Source organism: Monodelphis domestica, chromosome 2 (genome assembly GCF_027887165.1).
Source record: "Monodelphis domestica isolate mMonDom1 chromosome 2, mMonDom1.pri, whole genome shotgun sequence".
Lineage (NCBI taxonomy): Eukaryota > Metazoa > Chordata > Mammalia > Didelphimorphia > Didelphidae > Monodelphis > Monodelphis domestica.
Genome location: NC_077228.1, coordinates 442,770,888 through 442,791,115, shown reverse-complemented (window position 1 = coordinate 442,791,115; position 20,228 = coordinate 442,770,888). Strand labels below are relative to the sequence as shown.

Genomic DNA, 20,228 nt, shown 5'->3' with positions numbered 1-20,228 from the left:
ATTTAAATCAGACATTCATCAATAGGCAATCTGCAAATGTGATAATTCCAAAAGGTTTCTCCATGCCATTTGATCAAAAACAATTATCTGAATATTATCCACGCAGAAGGCATTGAGAGCCAAGCCTAGAGACAGAAGGTCCTAGGTTCAAATGTGGCCTCAGACACTCCCTAGCTGGGCAAGTCACTTAACTCCCTTTGCCTAGCCCTTATTGCTCTTCTGCTTTAGAACCAATACATAGTATTGATTCTAAAATGGAATATAAAGGGTTTTTTTTTTTAAAGAGTACCCTCTATCTCACAAAAAAAGATTTATTGGTTAAATAAGATAGAGAAAATTCTTCAAGAATTTAAGGAAGCATTTGATGCCCCACTCAGATCTAAGACTATCTCAATGGAGTCACCCATTTCATTAAAGGCAAGAGGCATGTAGAAGACGCTAACTCTTGCTAAGCTAGATTTTATAAGAACAAATGGCTAAAAATTAATTAAGTGCTTACTATATGTCAAAGAGAGTGCTAAATTCTGAAGATATACATATACAAGTGAGATAGTTCCTACCCTCCAGGAATTTATATTCTAATAGAATGATACAACACATGGAGGACAGTAGGGGCCTGGAAAATGGAATTTTTGTATAGGGATTCATAGAGATTTGAGTAGAACCATTCAGGCATGATGGTAGCATTGATTTGATAATGTTTCTAGAACAAGATGTGGAAATAGAGAGAGGGAAGAGTATGAATGTGAGGGAGGGCTAATATGACCATGCTGAATAGGTTTTGGCTTCCTAGTAGATGACTGAATGGGATACAAAGCATGGTTTGGGGTCAGCTGAATATAGTTGGTTTGGTGAAAGTTTTTTTTTCCTCTCCAATAAGGCAGGATAGCTTAGGTCCTATATAATTGAAAATCTGTTACCCTAAAAAAGAACTATATTTCCTGGGATCCTACTGTCTTCCTGTTGTTATGTACTTCCTATAGACAGAGGATATTAGTGAGTGGGTGGTCATCTTGGACTTCTTTCTTGGGCTTTCAGCCAGCATGTTGGCAGTGGTAAGCTAAGCTCGGGGTTTTTAAATGGGTTAATCAGCAATGGGCACATGGTCTTTTATTTTTGTATCCTCTTTATTCCTTGATTTCTAATGATCATTAATAAATTTCCAAAAATATGACATTTTTATTATTGACATTAATTTTAATTTTCACAGTTTTTGGCAACCAGAAGGGATGAGAAAAACTCTCATTTTTTTAAGATAGCCTAGATAAATTTTAAGCCATGTTTCTCCTGCCAAGGCTTTTCACCCACCCACCCAACCTCTCTTTGGAGCTGCTACCCTGCTCCGGCCAGTTTCTATGTTTGTTTTTTCTTTTCGTTTTTGCCCAGGTGCCCTCCCTACTGGCCAGGATATTTTTAGCAGGGGGTCTCTTGGCAAAGAAGAGATAAGCTGCTTCTCTTGCCCATCTGTCCATGTTCCTCAGTTCCTCGCTGCTGCTTCTGGCATTGCTGTTGCTGATACTGCCTGCTCCTACTCCTGAATCCTCCTCTTAATCTCTGGTCCCAGCCCAGCCCTATCCCCAGACTTGTTGGGCTACTGGTAGCTGAAGCTGTGTCTTCCATTATAGATTTTAACTTTGAAAAAAATGTATTGATCATATTTAAGGAACTGAGCTAGCAAAGGTACCAGTGGGAAAATATAAGCTCTCAAATCAAGGGGAATTATCAATTTATTTCCACAGGGGACAAGATAGGAGAGGCTCAAGGGATGGGATAGAGGAGTCATTTTTCCTATCTTGACTGATTTCAATCTTGTTGTTTTCTCAAAGAGAAAGGAAACTTACAGTCTACTGAAGGGGACATAATATTCACAGATAAGTTTAAAATTGTATATTTATATATGTACACATATGTGTATTTATACAGTGTACCCATGTACACTGTATATAATTCAAAATTATTTTAGGCTGAATTTATGGGATAACAGCTAAAGAAATCAGAAAAAGTCTCTTTAAAGGAAATTCTAGAGATTCTAGAGATTCTAAAAAGCAGAAATGAGAAAGGAAAACATTCCAAATGGGAGATAGCTTGTACAAAGGTGTGGAGGAAAGAATTGGAAAAGTTGTAAATAGGGAACAACAAGTAGGACAGGTTGTCTGTAATGTATTGTGTAAGAGGAAGAGTAATGTATAAGCAGTCTGGATAGATAGATGGGAGTGATCGCGAAGGACTTTAAAAGCCAAAGGAAGGAAGTTTATTCTTTATCCTAGAGATAATCCTAGACCATTGAAATTTCATGAGCAGCAGAGTGTCCTGATCAGAACTATGCTTTATTAAAATAAATTTAGCAGCTAAATTAAGGATGATGAATTCTAAAGGGAAGAAATTGGGAATAAGGAACCCAATTAGGAAGTTGTTGTACTATCCCAGGAGAGAGAGGTGATGAGGACCTGATTTAGCATGTTGATGGTATTAATGGAAAAGAAGGCATAGGATGTCAAGTCATCAGGCATTTATTAAGCATGAACTATTTGTCAGGCACTATACTAAACTACAAATGCAAAATATGAATGTAAAAGATACAATATGCAAAAAGAATATCAATGCAAATATAAAAAGGCATTGAGAATATAATGCAGAAAGAACAGATAATCCTGACCCTTGAGGAGTTTATTAATAAAGAAGAGAGATGAAGGTACCTCATGTGGCAGCATCATAGAAGTCCGAGTTAGGAGGGCAGACTGGTGAAGAATGACTGGTACCACTATTATACTAAAGAATGCAGAATCTGGGAGGAATCAGCCAATCAGAAGGACAGGCTGTAAAGATGAAAGTAATTTTCCTTACAATGGGAGAAGTCCAAGGGTAGAATGAGCTTCCAGGGTGAAGAAGGTTGTGTAGCATTCTAGAGAAAGTCAAGGGAATCAGGATTGCACACTGAAAAGAAATGAAGAGATGGCTAACTTGGGCATCTTCTTTAAAATGTAGGTTCTGGAATCTGATATGAGAGATCTCCTAGGAGGAGAATTCATACAAAATTTGGCAATTGATTGGATATAGGCAGGGCAGGTTAGGAAAGAGTAAAGAGATTTGAAATAAGGAGCATGGGAACATCAATTGTGTATATTAATCTTGACATTTATACTTTATTAAAGATCTTAATAGCATCTAAGCTAAGTGGAAATCTTAAAAATTTAAATTGAGAATGATATTATCACAAATTATACCATTTTACATAAAGAAATGGAAAACTCGGTATTCAAAACAATTCAGAAAGGATAATGATAATTGCCTCTGAAAAATTACATAAATCTATCCATGTTTTGATAACTTTCTCATGATGGCAAAAAGATATTGACCTAAAATTTGTGAATAATAAATTTTTATTTCACTATATTAACTAATCTTTGTTGGTCTCTATTTACAAAAACCAATTATAGTTCTTGCCAATTTAACATGTTTTTATATATAATACCATAGTTCAAAAGCCTTGGTTCTTAAATATTATGAAACTTTAAGTTTCAATCTTGGATATTGTGACATTTGTATTTATCTTGTAGCATACAAATTCATCAAAATCACAAGTCTGGCTTCCATTCCAGTCTTCTCTTGCTTCATATAATTGGCATTTTCTTGGTTCTGACAATGAGAACTTTTCTTCTAGCCAAAAAATCCAGATGTTAAAAAGTCATTTAGAATCGTTTCCTTCTTGCCTAACAACTTTAACTACATAACTACATTAGAAATCAAACTTTAAGAGTATCAATAATTAGCTGAATAGGTTTTATAGTGCCTACCAATTAAATACATTTCCACTCAGAACAATTGAAGAAATAATATTTAAAAATGTGTAGCAGTTATAAATATGATGCTTTCTTATATTTAGTGAAAAAACTAAGTCTGAAACAAGTACTATTTAACTAAGAACTATTTTCCCCTCTCCATTTCAATAGTATACTCTTAAATGAATAGCCTAAACTAATAGGTGAAATTGTGTTATTAGTTTGTTGGCATTCACCTACTACCATGTACCCTTTGGTCATTACATTGAAAGTAATAATATTGTTATACATCTTGGGCAGATGGAAAAGCAGGAGTGGGAAAACTTTAGGAAAAAATTTCATATCCTTTCAAAATTCCTATTTTGAGGGGGCAGAGATAGACATAGAGAGAATAACCTTAGGTCAGAGATTATGTCTGTGCCTCTGAGCAATCTGCAGACTGTATCTGTTCTCAGTTACATACAAGCCCTTAGATATCTGACAGCTGGCTACAATCCTAACTGGCTAGAGAAGGAGCACACAAAAAAGAGGGAGGCTGACATGCTCCCTGTTGGAGCTTTCTTGGTTATCTTTCTTATATGCAAAAGAATCTCTTTGGCTGAAAACATCCCTTCATGACAACCAAGACCTATTTCAACCATATATTCTGTTGAAAACCTTCAATACCTAAGAAAATCAAATTCATTGATTCATTCACATATTTTGTCTGTTCAACAAATATTTACTGATTACCTACCATAAATGAAACATTGGTGCCAAAGACTAAGGGGGATAAAAAGATTTATAAGCTGGGCATTGTCCTTAACAAGTTAAATCTATGAGGAAAAAAAACAGATTATAATTAGATAGTACTGCTGGTTTAAAAAGCTCTTTCCATATCAACAATACTGCAAGTCAAGAACAAGTAGTATTATAGACATTTTATAGACTAAAAAAACTGAGTCTTAGTGGGCTAAAGCCATTTGCACCTATAGTCTAGCACTGATCTTACATCTGTATGTCTAACTGTCATTGTAAGGCATTACGGGATAAACATAGTTAGAGCAGTGTAAGAGTCAAAAGAGGCTCTTTGAGACCAGGATGTGAATTCACAATGAATAGAGTTATCAAAGAAGGCTTTATGTTAGATGTAGCATCAGAGCTGGTCCTGGAAGAATGGGTGGGATTTTGTTAGGTGAATACGTGGGGGAGATGAGGGTTGGAGGAGAAGTAGAAAAGATGTTTCAGTTAAAGGTCATGGTAGGAACAAGGCACTGAAGTAGGAAAAAACAAGCCCTGTTAAAACAATAACAATTTTCCCACTTGAATGGAGCACAGAAGAATGGTGAAAAACGTGGCTAGGGAGAGTTTGGGGATAGATACTGGAAGGCTTTGAATGGCAAATAAGGAATTGAATATTTTATTCAGAAACAACAAGAAGTCGTTGAAGTTTTCTTAGTAATTGTTTTGTTTCATCAGCATTTTAGGAAGATTAATTTGACATAGGCATATAAAAGGAATTCTACAGGGAAAAGAATACAAGGAAGGAGATGGAGGCAGAGAAACCAGCTAGGAGGCTATAGCATTAGTGTAGGTGAGATAGGAAGACCTGATACCAAGTAGAGGCAGGAAGAATGGGGGGGGGGCGGGGAAGAATGAGATGGAAGGTACAGGGAATGAGGAAGTAATGTTTTATGTAAGTGGGAATTGTATTGTAGTTATAAAAAGTGATTTTGTCAAAATTCTGTTCTTAACTAGTGATGCAACCTTGAGTAAGTCAGTAAACTTACTACATTATGAACTAGAAAGCATGGACATTTCTCCCCTGTATCTCCAGGAAAGGACATTGTCCTCATATTTATTGTTGTTGTTCAGTTATTTCCATTCATGTCTGATTATTTGTGACCCCATCTGGGATTTTCTTGGCAAAGATACTGGAGTGGTTTACCATTTCCTTCTCCAGGTCATTTTACAGATGATGAACTGAGGCAAGCAAGGTTAAGTGACTTGCCCAGGGTCACACAGCTAGTAAATGTCTAAGGCTATATTTGAACTCAGTAGGTGAGTCTTCCTGTTTCTGGGCCTCAAATCTCTATCCATAAAAGGGTCCTGTTCATTTGTTTTAGTAGGTTCCCCTCTCCCATAGTTCCTGGTTACTTAATATTTTGCATTAGCATCCATGTAAAACTTACATTTCAGTATTTTTGTTAAATCATGGGTGGTCACAGTTTAAGAGAGACACTGGTAAGCTGGAGAGTGTTCAGAGGATAGTAGCCAGAATTAGTTTGAGTCTATTTCATGTAAGGAAGAAGAACAAGGGGATATTTAATGAGTGGGAAAGACTGAGGGATATATAACAGCTGTCTTCAAGTATATGAATGGCTGATCTGTGGAAAAGGAATTAGACTTGAGCCTGGTTGGCTTTACAGAGGACAGAACCAGATATATTGGGTGAAATTTTAGAAGAAGCTAAAGAAACTTCTTAACAATCAGAGATATGCAAAAATTAATTGAGCTGTCCCAGAAGATGGTGAATTCCTCCTCACATGATTCTTTTTTTTATTGTAAGATGGAAGGTAAGGGTTAAAAAAAAGAATAAAAAAAGGAATAAATAAAACTAAATTTATGAATTATTTCCCCTGCAACTTTCTAATGCCCACAAATTTCCATTCAATCTTCAGAAGAGGAAGCTTTAGCCCTTACTCATCTCTGTTTATTTTTCAGAAGCAATAATTTATAGCATCAAAATCTCTTTAATATATTACCAGCTCAGGCCACACATGTTTCCTTTCATCTTGTGCTGTCGTTTAACCTTTCCAGTTGGCAATAACTCTATGAAATCAGAGCTGTCCTGTGCGTATGCTGGACATGAGCAACACAAAAAATGACAGTCAAATGCTGTCAAATAGGGGTGAGGGAAGAAGACTGCAAAAGGGTATACCCTTGGAGAGAAACCTGGATACTCATCATAAAAGGGACAGATACATGCTGGTTTATGTAAGCATGGACCTCATAGAGGGCATTTTTTATCATCTTTTGGGAAGGTGGAAGTGAATACAAAGTTTTATTTGATTACATTTTATTAAACTACAAGGATATAGACTATTGTTCCAGAAACCCAATATGGTCCTACTGAAGAAACTGGCAAAACCCAAAGGATCATAAACACCAAATGTTATATTGTGTGTACTCTTCTTTAATGGAAAGCCAACACTCTACCCAGTTCCATCTATTTGCTCTCTGTAGGCCCTCTAAAGCTCAGGACTACTAAGAGTCAGATTCAGTCTCTGCTAGGGCACACAGTCCTTCCATTTCTATTTTTCATCTTGGAAAAAAATTGTTTGGTCTTTTCATTTTAGACATCACCATTCAGGTGGCATTTCAAACTTGTCCTCCCTATGGGAGGATTAACAACAACAAAAAATCCATTCTGCCTTTGCAAGAATGAAAGAAAAACCTCTCATAAGTGGTCAAAAGTGTTTCAGGAAAAGGAATTTTACAAACTGCAATATTTTAATGTAATGGAAATATGTTGCTTCTGTTCCATCTAAAGGAAATACAATGGATTTTTAAAAAATATCCTAAGAAACAAACTTTATCCCAAAAGAATATTCACTTAGGGGCAAGAATGATCTTTTTCATACTTGTACTATTAGTGTTTAGCACAATGCCTGATACATAGTAGTCATTTAATAAATATTTATTAACTCTTTTTGACTGTGTGAGCCTGGGAGTTCAGACCAACAAAAGTTACAAAAGATCAACACTAGGCAAGTTGGTTGGACAGTATATTATACAATAGTCTTTTGGAGGACAAAGAAGCCTAGCAACAGTAGATATCTCCAATATCTGGTAGCATGAGCAAGGCAAGAAAAATCCAACAGCAGATAATAGTAGTATGTCAACAGGGAAACAGCAAAGATCAACTTTAGAGAAAAACAATCTAGTCTAAAGCCTGTATTCTTTCCTGGCTTCTAGGATAAGCAACCATAAGAAGTATTCCAGCTGGAGTGCAACTCTACAAATGTGAATCGCCTCACAGTATTCTCTCTCTTAACAGCAACATGGGAAATTCTTGGGAAATTGTATTCTTTTGTGCAAGGAAGGGGAGAGGGAAAGGGCAGATTTTGCTGTCCTGTATACTTTGTTATTCTTTAAAAAAAAAAACAACCCATACCTTCCTTCTTGGAACCAATACTATGTATTGGCAAACCAATACTATGTATTGGTTCCAAGGCAGAAAGAATGGTAAGGGTTAGGAAATGGGGGTTAAGTGACTTGCCCAGGGTCACACAGCTAGGAAGTGTCTGAGGCCACATTTGAACCTAGGACCTCCCTTCTCTAGGCCTGGCTCTCAGTCCACCAAGCTTCCCAGCTGCCTCCCTATACCTTATTATTCTTAATTAAAAGCCACGCTATTTAGTATTACACTCACAGTCTATTGTTAGACAATGCAGTAGACTCACCTATTAGTAAACCTATGAAAGCTATTACACATGTCCTGTGGTAGATAGAATTAACAAAAAAAAATATAGATGAGGGCAACTAGGTGGCTCAGTGGATTGACAGCCAGGCCTAGAGATGGAGAGACTTTGGATTCATATATGGCTTCAGACACTTCCTAGCTGTGTGAGGCCGGGCAAGTCACTTAACTCCCTTTGCCTAGTCCTTATCACTCTTCTGCCTTGGAACTAGTATTGATTCTAAGACAAAAGGTAAGGGTTTTTTTGTTGTTTTTTTTTAAGTATAATGGATGGTAGAGATAGTAGTAAAACCACAAGTACTCATTAGAAAGTCATCACCCATTGGCCAGTCTTGTAGGGATAAACCTCTTAAGGCTTAATTTCAGTTGTTCCTAGAGAAAAAGGCACACAGTTTGCTGTTGAAACCATATTTGCAGCCTTTCCCATCAGAATTTGGTTTCTATTGACATAACTAGCCTCCAAGAACCAGGACCACTTTTTAGCTTCAATAAGGAGGCATTTAGAAGAATATTTGATAGGAGGAAGCATCTGATAAGGAATTTATTAAAAATATTTAAATGAGAAAATTATTGATCAAAAGATAGCAATATTCTGTCAATATTCCTTTGGCAACCCTTACTGTTCAGATTTTGTAGCTCACACATTTAAAAAAAATCCTCCCACTTGAAACTTAGCCAATATCCAAGTCATGAAGATTTTGAAGCTTGAAAGTAGATCCTCAACCTCTGCTTCTTCCCCTTGATTTAGGATATGTAGACATGGAATAATAGCTAGCAATTATATAGCAGTTTAAGGTTTAGATGGAAAAAAAACCCTTTACAAACATTTCATTTTATCCTCACAATAACTCCAGGAAGTATTATCATCTCCATTGTGCAAATGAGGGAACTAAGGCATACTGGGTTAAGTGATTTGACTAGGGTAACAGCTGTTAAATGTCTGAGGTCGTCTTTGAACTCTGGATTTTCTGTCTCCACGCCTAGCATTCTAAATCGTCCTCACTAATGCTGATGCAAAAACTTTCCAACTGTTTGAGTTGTAATACTGATAATGAATATTCAAGTGGAAGGTGTTAAATGTCTAGCTTGTACCCACATTATACCATAATGGGATACAAGTTTTTCTAATTGGACCATTTTTAGCCAGACTCACTTCATTTCTTTCTGTCTTATTTTTTAGTAGACAGAATCTAAAGTTAAATATGAAGCAAAGTATGAATATGACTAGGAGTGTTTATTGAAAATTAAAACATCTCTGCAACTTATACTTGCTGCATCCCCAACCCCAATTTAGAAAATCATCCTTAATGCTTATGAACAAATGCTTAATAATTTTTCTTCCTGAAAGTGTCATAAGAAACTTTTTAAGGATGGTCTTAATTCCTCAAAATAAGTATGTTAGGGAAGGAGAGTAGATATAGAGAAAGGGAAGAGAGGAAGGAAGGAAGACAGTGGAGAAGTGTTGGAATTCATTTTTAAATGTTTTATTTCTCTATTCTAGTTTGGATAACATAGCACAATGTCATGTAATACTATGCTTTTCTGAACTTCTGAGAGGTCATCCTTCCTTCTTGCTTTGTGCTGATCCCAAAGAAGATTGAGTGTATGTCCAGCTGCCCCTGGAGAATCCCTAATCTGACATCATAGATGTACTCATGAGCTGTGGAGCAGCTGAGAAAAGCCTTTTCTGTACTGTCAATGTCAGTCCATAAAAATGATTGCTCCTGGCAGGCAGCCTTCCCACTCTCCCTTTTGCCTCCTTCCCTACTCCAAGTCATACCTGTAAATTAAGGTATCCAGAATATGAAAAACACAGAGCAAGGTACTGAGGGTTCAGTTGTCATGCTAGTATACTCCAACATGTAGGTGTGAGATAGGAAAGGGGGGGGGGGAGGTGGTTTGGGATGGTGCCTTCTCCAAACTCATTTCTTCATAAACATGGAGAGGTCCATTCTGCCAGGGGTATGACACATTATCAACTCAATTTCCTTTATCCCTTGGTGGATAAACAACTGAGCAGAGACAACCAGAGCCTCTAGTTTTGAAGAGTCATAGGTGTTTGATTTGAAGGGCTGGGGGTAGAGGTGGGAAGGGTCTCATCATTGAAAAAACAGGATCAGGCCTAGCCCTATGTGAAACTGTAAAAAACAGGTGAACTTTGTCTTTGGCATAGATTCTCTGACCTTTACCTTTTGTTTTCAGTGCTCCTCCCCCTCTTCAGGCACCCAGTGCCCTTCTCCTCTCTCCCCACAATCCTTTCTCTCTTAGATCACAGACTCCTAGAGGTATTTACATTTGAACAGGGATCATAGCCTTAAATCAATAGGTTGGAGGACAGATTCACAGAGAACTTTTGAACCTTCCTGGTTATGACTATTCTTGAAAATCCATAGCTCCTTTCTTGAGAAACCAAGAATTTAAGTTTCCTAGTAAACTCAAACTTAATGTAAATTAATCAACTATATATTCCTTTTAGGTGGAAGTCATTCCTTTGGTCTGAGTGAAAGTAAAATGTAAAACCTAAATCAAACCAAAAAAGCCTCAATTCAAATCTACATTAACCATAAGTGTCCTCATTAAGAGAATGAAAACACTGAGAGAAGTACTGAAAACAATGAAGTCAAATGTATAGTTTAAAATATTTAATAATTCAAAATATACTATAAACAATTCTTTCAGAAAATAGTTAAGGCTAAAGTAGCCTTACCTGGATTAGCTTTTTAAGTGAACACATGAAATAAAAAATTTCCCTGAATTCCAATTGTCTTCTTTAACTATCTCTCTCTCATTGTTATATAAATTAGTTGAGGCCAAAAGAGGCTCAAAAATAAAACCATACAACTGATCAGAAATAATAATATTTATCAGAATATCAGAAATAATAATAAAACAATAACCAGCCATGTCTAATCCTATAGAAATAATAGCTTTAAAGCATTCTTAATCAAAGAAACTCTTCATGGGATTTTCACACATACTCTTACCTTCAGAACCACAGTTTGTACAGTGTATTCATTTTCTAGGAATTGGAAATTTTCTTTAGAACTTAACTATTTTGTATGGACCACTGAACTTGGACTCTGGAAAACCTGTGTTCAAATCCTGAAACTTATGATTTCTAGGTGTGGGACAATGAGCAAGTCACTTGACTTTTAGAAGCCTCAGTTTCCTCATCTATAATCGGGATAATAATGCTTGTTACCTATGCAATTATAGTATGAGTCTACAAGGAAATAAAATACTTTAAAGTAAACAAAGTACATGAAGTGATTTAAATCTAAACTTTAAAGCATTATATAAACACCAGCTATTATTATGGAGAAAGGAAATCAAGGACAGAAATTATGTGTTTTCTTGAATTATTCCTTGTTTCATTTTTCAGTCATATCTGACTCTTCCTGACCCCATCTGGGCTTGTCTTAGCAGAGATACTGAAGTGGTTCGCCATTTCTTTCTCCGGCTCATTTTACAGATAAGGAAACTAAAAAAAACAAAGTTGAGTGATTTGCCCACAATCACTCAGTTAGTAAATGTAGTAAATGTCTGAAGTTAGATTTGAATCCAGGTCTTTCTGGTTCCAGGTTCAGCTATAATTAGTTTGGTCAATTAGCTTAGTCAATACTTTCTGACCATCTGTTCACCCTTTTGTCTTTATTTTTGTCTTCTGACAAATATCATCTCACATACCTAGTTATAGGTGTCAAAAAATATCACTCTATTTTTAATACTCTATCTAGTGAGTTTTTGTCAGGGGATAAGTCAAAGGCTATGAATTCCAACAGCAGTATGCCTTTCTTCTAAAGGACTTCCTTGGGGGCAGCTAGGTGGCTCAGTGGATTGAGAGTCAGGCCTAGTGACAGGAAGTTTTGGGTTCAAATTTGACCTCAGACACTTCCTAGCTGTGTGACCAAGGGCAAGTCAGTTAACCCTGATTGCCTAGCCCTTACCACTCTTCTGCCTTGGAAACAATATACAATATTGATTCCAAGATGGAAGGTAAGGTTTTTTTTAAAAATTAATTAATTTTCAAAAATAAAAATAAATAAAGGACTTCCTTATTGGCCACTGTCCTAAAGATGAGGGCTACTCATGTCACTAAAGGTACAGGAAAGGGCAGTCCTAGCCCTGCTACAGATTACTATAGACAGTATAAACTATCAAATCCTCCGGAAAACCATCCACAAAACAGAATTATTACTTTCCTAAAATAGCACCTTCCTGTCAACTAGAAGCAATGCAGAAAGTCAAGTCACAGATTCAGTAGGTTCCTTCTATTGACTTTCCATGAATTAGAGAAAGGGAGAAATGAAAAGGTCTTGCTCAAGATTTTGGCTTTTCCATGTAAGCAAGGATGAGAAAAGACTAGTTTTAGCTATTGCTACTAACTTCTTTTTCGTTTTTAGCAGACAGCATCCTGTAGTGGAAAGAACATCTGCTAAGACCAACAAACTATGGGAATGCTCCATGGCTTTACTAGATGTGTACATTTGAATGAATGACTACATTTCTCTGAGCCTATTTCCATCTCTATAAAAGGAGGTGATAGATAACGCGTATATTATCTACCTTTCAGAGTTGTAGGAAAAGTATTTTGTAAGTCCTGAACTACTACTTACCAGTGAGTTATTACACAAATATCTCAATCCTGGATTAATTGTAATGTTCTGTTCAATGTCTTGAATCTTTTGGATTCAAGAAAGGCATACAAAATATTTTTATACAAAGTAGACTATATCATCTATATAGTATCTATGTATACATGTGTTACTTAGTATGTGATTTATAATATATAAATTTTATTCCTAGGAAGGCAGTGGAACCCAAGGTATATTGGAACCCAAGCTGTTTCACTGTCTCCTTGTTGGTTCTTTCACTCCTGTATTAGTTCCGTGGTGGTATTTTATTATTGGTCAGAGAAGATTCTCATGATGGCACAGAACTGCTCTTGGTTACTCCTTCATCTTGGCTCCATCCCCAGAACTCCAACCCAAGATGAACTTGGATGAGGAAGGCAGGGTTCAAGGTCCCATTCTGACACTTAATAGCTGTGTAAGTCACTTAATTTCTTTGACCCTCATTTTCCTCATTTGTAAAATGCTCTAATGCCTATCCTATATACTTTGCAAGATTGTTGTAAAAAGCAGGAAAAAGTAACATAGATGAAAGCTTTCTAGCAAGTACATTTCCCAAAATGTGTGATGGAAAAGGAAGTGAATTCAGTTAAAGTCACTGTGGTATAACAATGGATTAACACTATTCTTCATTGATACTCAATCCAATTAAAGATCTTAGGAGAAATCTTTTCCTGCATTCAAGATTGATCCTCTGCATGAACTCTTGAAAAGACAGTAATAAAAGCTGCAGAAGCATGGATGCATTTTGACAGATGGAACTCTTGGAGTGTACACCTAGAGGAAGCCCAGTGAAGAGTACAATGACATAAATACCATTCCAACCACAAATAAACCTGTGAGTAAAAAGTGTAGTTGCCATGCTGCCCCATCTTTCCAAAATGATGGTGTGATAGTAGTATTTCCACTCTAACATCTACATTAACTGAGAGCAGAAAGATTTCATCAAATCTTTGGTTGGATTTGGGAATGGTATAAGACCACCTAATGTAAGTCATTCCTTCATCACCTAGGATCACCTCATTGAATCTTAGGAATCAAATTAAGCATCTTTCCCACTAACATCCAAATGGGAAAACTACAAGAGGAAAATGAGTCTAACAGGTACTTCAAGCTGGTCACCCACGAGTTTAATATACATTTTGGAGCACCTCTTCACTTCATGTCTGTCGCTCAACTACTCTTATCTCCAACCAGCAACCCTTCCTCTTTTGACATGGGGCCTGAAGTCGTTTCCCATAATAATAATAATAGCTAGCATTTATCTATTGAGGGAAGGCTTGCAAAGCACTTTACCTACATGATCTCATTTGATTCCAAGGTAGGTGCTATTATTATTCCTATTTTATACAGGATGTAACTAGGGCTCAGAGAGTTTAATTGATTTTCTCAGGACTACACCGCTATTTCATATCAAAGACTCATTTGAATCCAGGTCTTCCGGACCTAAGTCAAGTGCACGCCAGGTGTGGGCACTCCAGCGCACTTGTTCTCTTAAAGGTTCAACCATAGAGGGTGTGTGAGGTCCCCGGGCCTATGCCTAGCCCCGACGCTAGGCCACTGGTCTGTGCCCCCTTACCTCGCTGACAATCGAAGGGTAAGACTGGCTGTACTTCCAGTTGTCCCGGCAGGGGACCAAGGGCGCCGTGCGGTTGGGGAAGAAGGCGAGCGGGTCGCTGCAGCTCAGAGCCCCCTCCGCAGCATTGGCAGCATCCCCAGCACTGCTCCAGTTGGCTGCTTCGAGCTCGTAGCGCTCACAGCGCCCGTCGGAGCGGGCTCCCAAATCCTGGGCGCTCGCGGCGGGCGCTGTGAGGTTCCACTCCTCCTCTGGGCTCCAGCCGCAGCGCTCCGCCAGTGCCGCGGCGCTGGGACCCCGGCACCAGTGGTGGTGCGGACTGATGCCCAGGAAGACCACGCTGACGAAGAGAAAGGCAAAAGTGATGCCCGTCAGGCACATCAACAGGAAAACCCGTCTCTGGAAGCGCCCAAATTCGCCCGCCTTCTGTAGCACCTCGTCGAAGGAGGGCATCGTGCAAAAGAATTCAAACTTCTCTTCTTCCTTCTCCTCTTCTTTCTTCTCCTTCTCTTCAACTCCGCAGCGGCTTCTCTCCCTTACTAGGCTTTCTCAGGACCCGCGTGGCTACTGTGTACTCTCAGCCTCCGCCTCAGCTCCTCCAACTTTGGAATAATTCCCCGGCTCCCTCCCCCACCCTTTGGGTGCAACTCTGCTGCCTGGAGGCAGTTTTCTACAAGTGATCCCCACGCACCCAAGCCTCTTCTTTCCCGCCCCCTCACCGGCCCTCCCCCACGTCCCTACCTCACAACTCTGGCTTCGTGCCAAGAATCAAATCTCTTTCTCCCTTTTCCATCCCAGCAGCCCACAACCTTACCTTCAGGGGTGGACAGAGGCCGTGTCAGGTGGCCAGCTTAAAGGAGCAGCTGCTGCCCCGGGCATGGTATGCCCGAGGAGGTGGGAGGCGGGGGGACCGAGAGCGTCCACCCTGGCCAGTGGCTTCCAGGTTCAGTGCCCTGGCATAGTCCTTTTTCGATAGACTCCAGTTTCAGAAGCAATCTGGGTCCCCATTCATTATCTTTCAGTCACTAAGCAGACTGACTTTTCCTTTAACTTCTGTCAGCCACAATAGCCTGAATCCAATCCTTTACAATTCACCTGTCCCTAACTGTTTCTTCTTTACTTTTCTTGATTCCTTCTCACCAATTCCTGAAGCCCTGTCTGTATATACACAAGCATATAAGAGGCACAAGTTTATGGCCACTGTCCACATATCTGCAGGTATGTATGTATGCAGTCACAAGCCTGTGGTCTCTGGTAAAATATTCAATCTTTAAAAAGCATCAAGACTTTTGGAATAACTTGTATATTGATATCAGTATCTATACCTATATCTATATGAAGAACTATATATGAATATATGTGTGTATGCAGACAAGCCTCGTAATGCACTATGCATATAATATAACCAAAGAAGCTTTAATTCTTGGCTTGTGCTCTGTCCCTCCGTCTGTCTGTCTGTCTCTCTCTTAGGTTTGGAAAAGAGAAAGTTTAAATAAACCAAGTTATCTTGGCTTCATGGAGCTGACACTCTAAGAAGTTATGAAACATTAACCCAGATAAGTATACATCACAAGCCACTGGAAACCTACAAGACAAAGTGCTTTGTGAAAGAAGGAATGGCATTGTCAAAGTGAGGTAAGAAAGGCAAGATTTAAGGGAAAACATGGAGGAGGTGACTTTTTACATTTTCTTTTAAAGGACTGGTAGGAATTTAAGCAGTAAACAGGACATTCTATTCTTTGAAGACAATTTGCCCAGATATAGATAGAAAAGGGAATAGCCCATTTTGACAAGAGCTGAGTGCTTGAAAGGAATGATTCCAGAAAACTAGACAGATGAAGTGATACCAAATTGTGGAGGGGCCTCAAATATCTAGTAGAGGAGTTTTTGAAGGTGATCTTCCAAAATCACAGATTCGACTGTGCCAGTCTCTTACTTAACAAACTCCAGTGCCATTTATTACCTTCAAGTTCAAATATAGAATCTGTTTTGGATTTTAAATCCTCCATAAGCTGTTGTTGTTTGGTCATTTCAGTCATGTCTGACTCTTCTTTTTTTTTAATTTTTTATTTAGAAGATTTTCCCATGGTTACATGATCCATGTTCTCTCCCTTCCCTCTTACCTCTCCCCTCCCTGAGCTGACAAGCAGTTCCGCTGGATTATACATGTATCATTGTTCAAAACCTATTTCCATATTATTCATATTTGCAATAGAGTGATCTTTTCCAATCATATCCCCATCAAATCATGTGATCCATGTTTTCCTTCTGTATTTCAACTCCCACAGTTCTTTCTCTGGATGTAGATAGTGTTCTTTCTCATAAGTTCCTCGGCATTGTCCTGGATCTTTGCATTGCTACTCTTAGAAAAGTCTGTAACATTTGATTGTGCATGTCTGACTCTTCTTCACCGCTTACAGGGTTTTCTTGGCAAAGATACTAGAATGGTTTGCCATCCTTCTCCAGGAAACTGAGTCAAACAAGATTAAGTTACTTGCCCAGGGCCACACAGCTAGCAAGTGTCTGAGGCCAGGTTTGAACTCTGGAAGATGAATCTTCCTGACTCCAGGACTAGTAATCTATCCACTCTTCTACCTAGCTGCCCTTTTATAACCTGGCCCATATCTTTCCAGTCTTCTCACTCCCTTCCACACAAAGATCCAGTAATTCTAGCCTCCTTGCTGTTCTTCACACAAGACAATCTAGCTCCTGACTCCATTTTCACGTGTTGCTGCCCTTGCATGGAATTCTCTCTAACCTCACCTCTACCTCTTGGCTTCCCTAGTTTTCTTCAAAAATCCATAATCCTAATATATCCCTCTTAGATTACCTTCAGTTTATCCTCTATCTTGTTAGTACATAGTCATTTGAGTATTATCTTTCCTATTAGATTGTGAGCTCCTTGAGGGAGGGAACTATTTTTTTCCCTTTTTTTTTCTTTCTAGTACTTAGCACAGTATCTGGCATGTAGTGGGCAATTAACAAATACTTATTGACTTGCCTTGATCTGATGACTAATAAGAAAGAGGGGAGCTATAGGAGAAAAACTTGTACATGGGGGATGCAGGAGGTGTCTAGAGAGGTGTCTAGGGTGAGGGTTCACCAAGTCCTTTTCAGGGCTGCTCATCCACCTTTGCTGTCTACCTGCCACCCAGCTCTCACCTGTGGCTCCAAGAAGCTTTAGCATGTATAGCAGCCACTCAGTGGTAAAACCATAATGGCAAATGGGCTAGATCAGATTGAGGGAACTGACAGGTCTCAAATCCACTGTTGAAGTTAGGGGAATGTCAGCCCCATGTGAATGTCAACCCATGTGAAGACTTTTCCTGGTGAATAGAAAGATGACAACAATTTGTTCCAGTGGCCGTGAAGGCAACTATAGAAGGCTTTGTGGAGCAATTAGAGCTTGGTTAGGCGTCAAAGAAGCCAAGGTCATCCTCTATATCCCAAGCTGTTATCGTCAATTGTCCTAACCTTTGTATCTTGCCACTGGACTTTGATAATTCTAGAAGATGGAAGCTTATAACTGGGCAACTCTGCCTCATTTAAATTCAATTCATGCACACATCAAAATATCACTCCTTGATGATGTTCCCTCTTCAAGTTGGATGGACAACTAATCAACAAACTTGTACATGTGTATACATACTGAACAAATTTGCATACACTCCTAATTACAGTCCTCTTGGCTAATTGTTAGACTTCCAGTTGACATATTTAACTGCACATTTATACTGCAGAATTTGTAAGAACTAGTAGAACTTATGTCTTCTGTTAAGCAAGAGCTATAATTTTCCCCATTTCCCAGACCAGGAATATCCATCAAGCCAATATTTTGTTTTCTAATCTCCTTTCATCAGAGACTGTGAGACTGTGAAAATGGAACAAGAGAAACCTGCTTTTAGGTTGCTATGTCTCAGAGATGAAGGATTAAGGAGCAGGAAGAATAAAATTGTAGGACAGAACAACTTCTTGGTTCTTCCTGATTTATGTTTCTATCACTTGATTTCTGCATTTCATTTTTTAATCTAATATTTAATTTTTACCTACTACATGTAAAAATAATTTCTTCAACATTCTTTTTTAAAGTTTTAAATCCCAAGTTCTCTCCCTTCTTTTGACCTTCCCTTTCTTCCTCCCTATCCCCTCCTTTCCTGAAATAGCAAGCAATCTGATATAGATTTTACATGTGTAATCATGTAAATATTTTTGTATTTTGTTTTGTGGAAGAGTTATCAAATAAAAAAGAATAATAAAGAAAATTCAGTATAGTGTATTTTAGTCTTCATTCAGACTCCAGTTTTTTCTCAAGAGAACAGATAACATTTTTCATCATGAGTTTCTGGGATCATCTTGGATCATCGTTTTGCTGAGAATAACTAGGCTGTTGACAGTTGTTCAGTGATGTTCTTCTAGTTCTGTCCATTTCACTTTGTATCAGTTCATGTAAGTCTTTCCAGATTTTTTTGAAATCATCCTGCTTGTCAGTTTTTAAAGTACAATAGTATTCTATAACTATTATATACCACATATTGTTCAGCTATTCCCCAACTGATGGACAACACCTCAATTTCCAATTCTTTGCTTCCACAAAAAGAGCTGCAACAATTATTTTTGTACAAATGGATCCATTTCTCTTTTTGATATCTTTGAGATACAGACCTAGTAAGGGTATTGATGGACCAAAGGGTATCTGACTTTTCTTTTCAAAGAACTCTTTTCCTTCAAGGCTCAAACCAAGAGCCATCTCCTCTCTGAAGTCTTCCCTGATTCCTCTTCAGCTGAAAATATTTCTCTCTCCCTTAAATTTTCCTAGGGCACCTTATCTGCATTTGTTGTTACCAATTGCTCTCTGTTAGGCCCATGTGTGTCTATAGCTCCCTGTAGGATGTAAACCACTTGTGTGCAAATACTGTCACTTTTAAGTTCTCAATCAGTAAGCATATATTAAGCATCTACTGTAACCTGGAACTTTATGATGTGATTGGAGTAAGGATATTTGCTAAACCTGTGATTTCATTAGTATAGGGAACTCCTAGTTTAGTTCTAATGAAGACTACTACCTTCTCTGCAACTTGTAGGCTTAGAGGGTTGCCCAGAATACTGAAAAGTTAACTTGCCCAGGGTTACATGTGTCAGAAGCAGAACCTGAAGACAGGTCTTCCTGGCATCAGAGTTGATTTCTATATTCACTACTCCTTCCAGATAGTCTCTGCCTTCTGCCAAGGAGTTTACTCTCGTTTATGAGAATAAGCCTTAAGTGAATACAAGGTATACACAAGAAAAATGCAAAATTATGTTGGGATGTTGCATACTAATTAGCATGGAGAATCAGGCAAGATCTCTTGAAGGAAGGGGAATTTCAACTGAGTCGTCGTAAAAGGAGAAGGAACACATGGTGAGATGGAATACTTTTGTGTTGCAAGAAATGGTGATCAGGTCAATATAAAATAAATAGGAAAGACCTATATGAAATTAGTAAGAGCAAAATGAGTAGAACCTAGAGAACATTATAAACAGCTACAAAATTAATATTTGAAGAATCATTTGTGAATGTCCACCTTCAGGGAAACAGGAAAGATGTCTCATATATATATATATATATATATATATATGTATATATATATATTTTTTTTTTGGGTGATGTCTTCTAAGGTGAGGGGAGAGAGGAGATGGGGGTGAGATATCTTGGAATTTTAGTGTAAGCCACAAATAAATTCTTATTTTTTTAAAAAAGGAGATAAGGGAAGGTGGGAAGGCATTCTAGGTATGAGAGATAT

At 38.1% G+C, this 20,228-nt stretch overlaps 1 protein-coding gene across 1 annotated transcript in view; it reads right to left on the bottom strand.

The window, feature by feature from the left end:
• Window positions 1-15,131, bottom strand: part of SLC22A3 (solute carrier family 22 member 3) — a 154,815-nt gene extending 139,684 nt beyond the window's left edge. The window contains exon 1 of the mRNA XM_001381444.3: window positions 14,452-15,131. Coding sequence (XP_001381481.2) covers window positions 14,452-14,901 — 450 coding nt within the window. The 5' untranslated portion in view covers window positions 14,902-15,131. The remainder of the gene's footprint in view (window positions 1-14,451) is intronic.
• Between the last annotated feature and the right edge of the window lie 5,097 nt (window positions 15,132-20,228).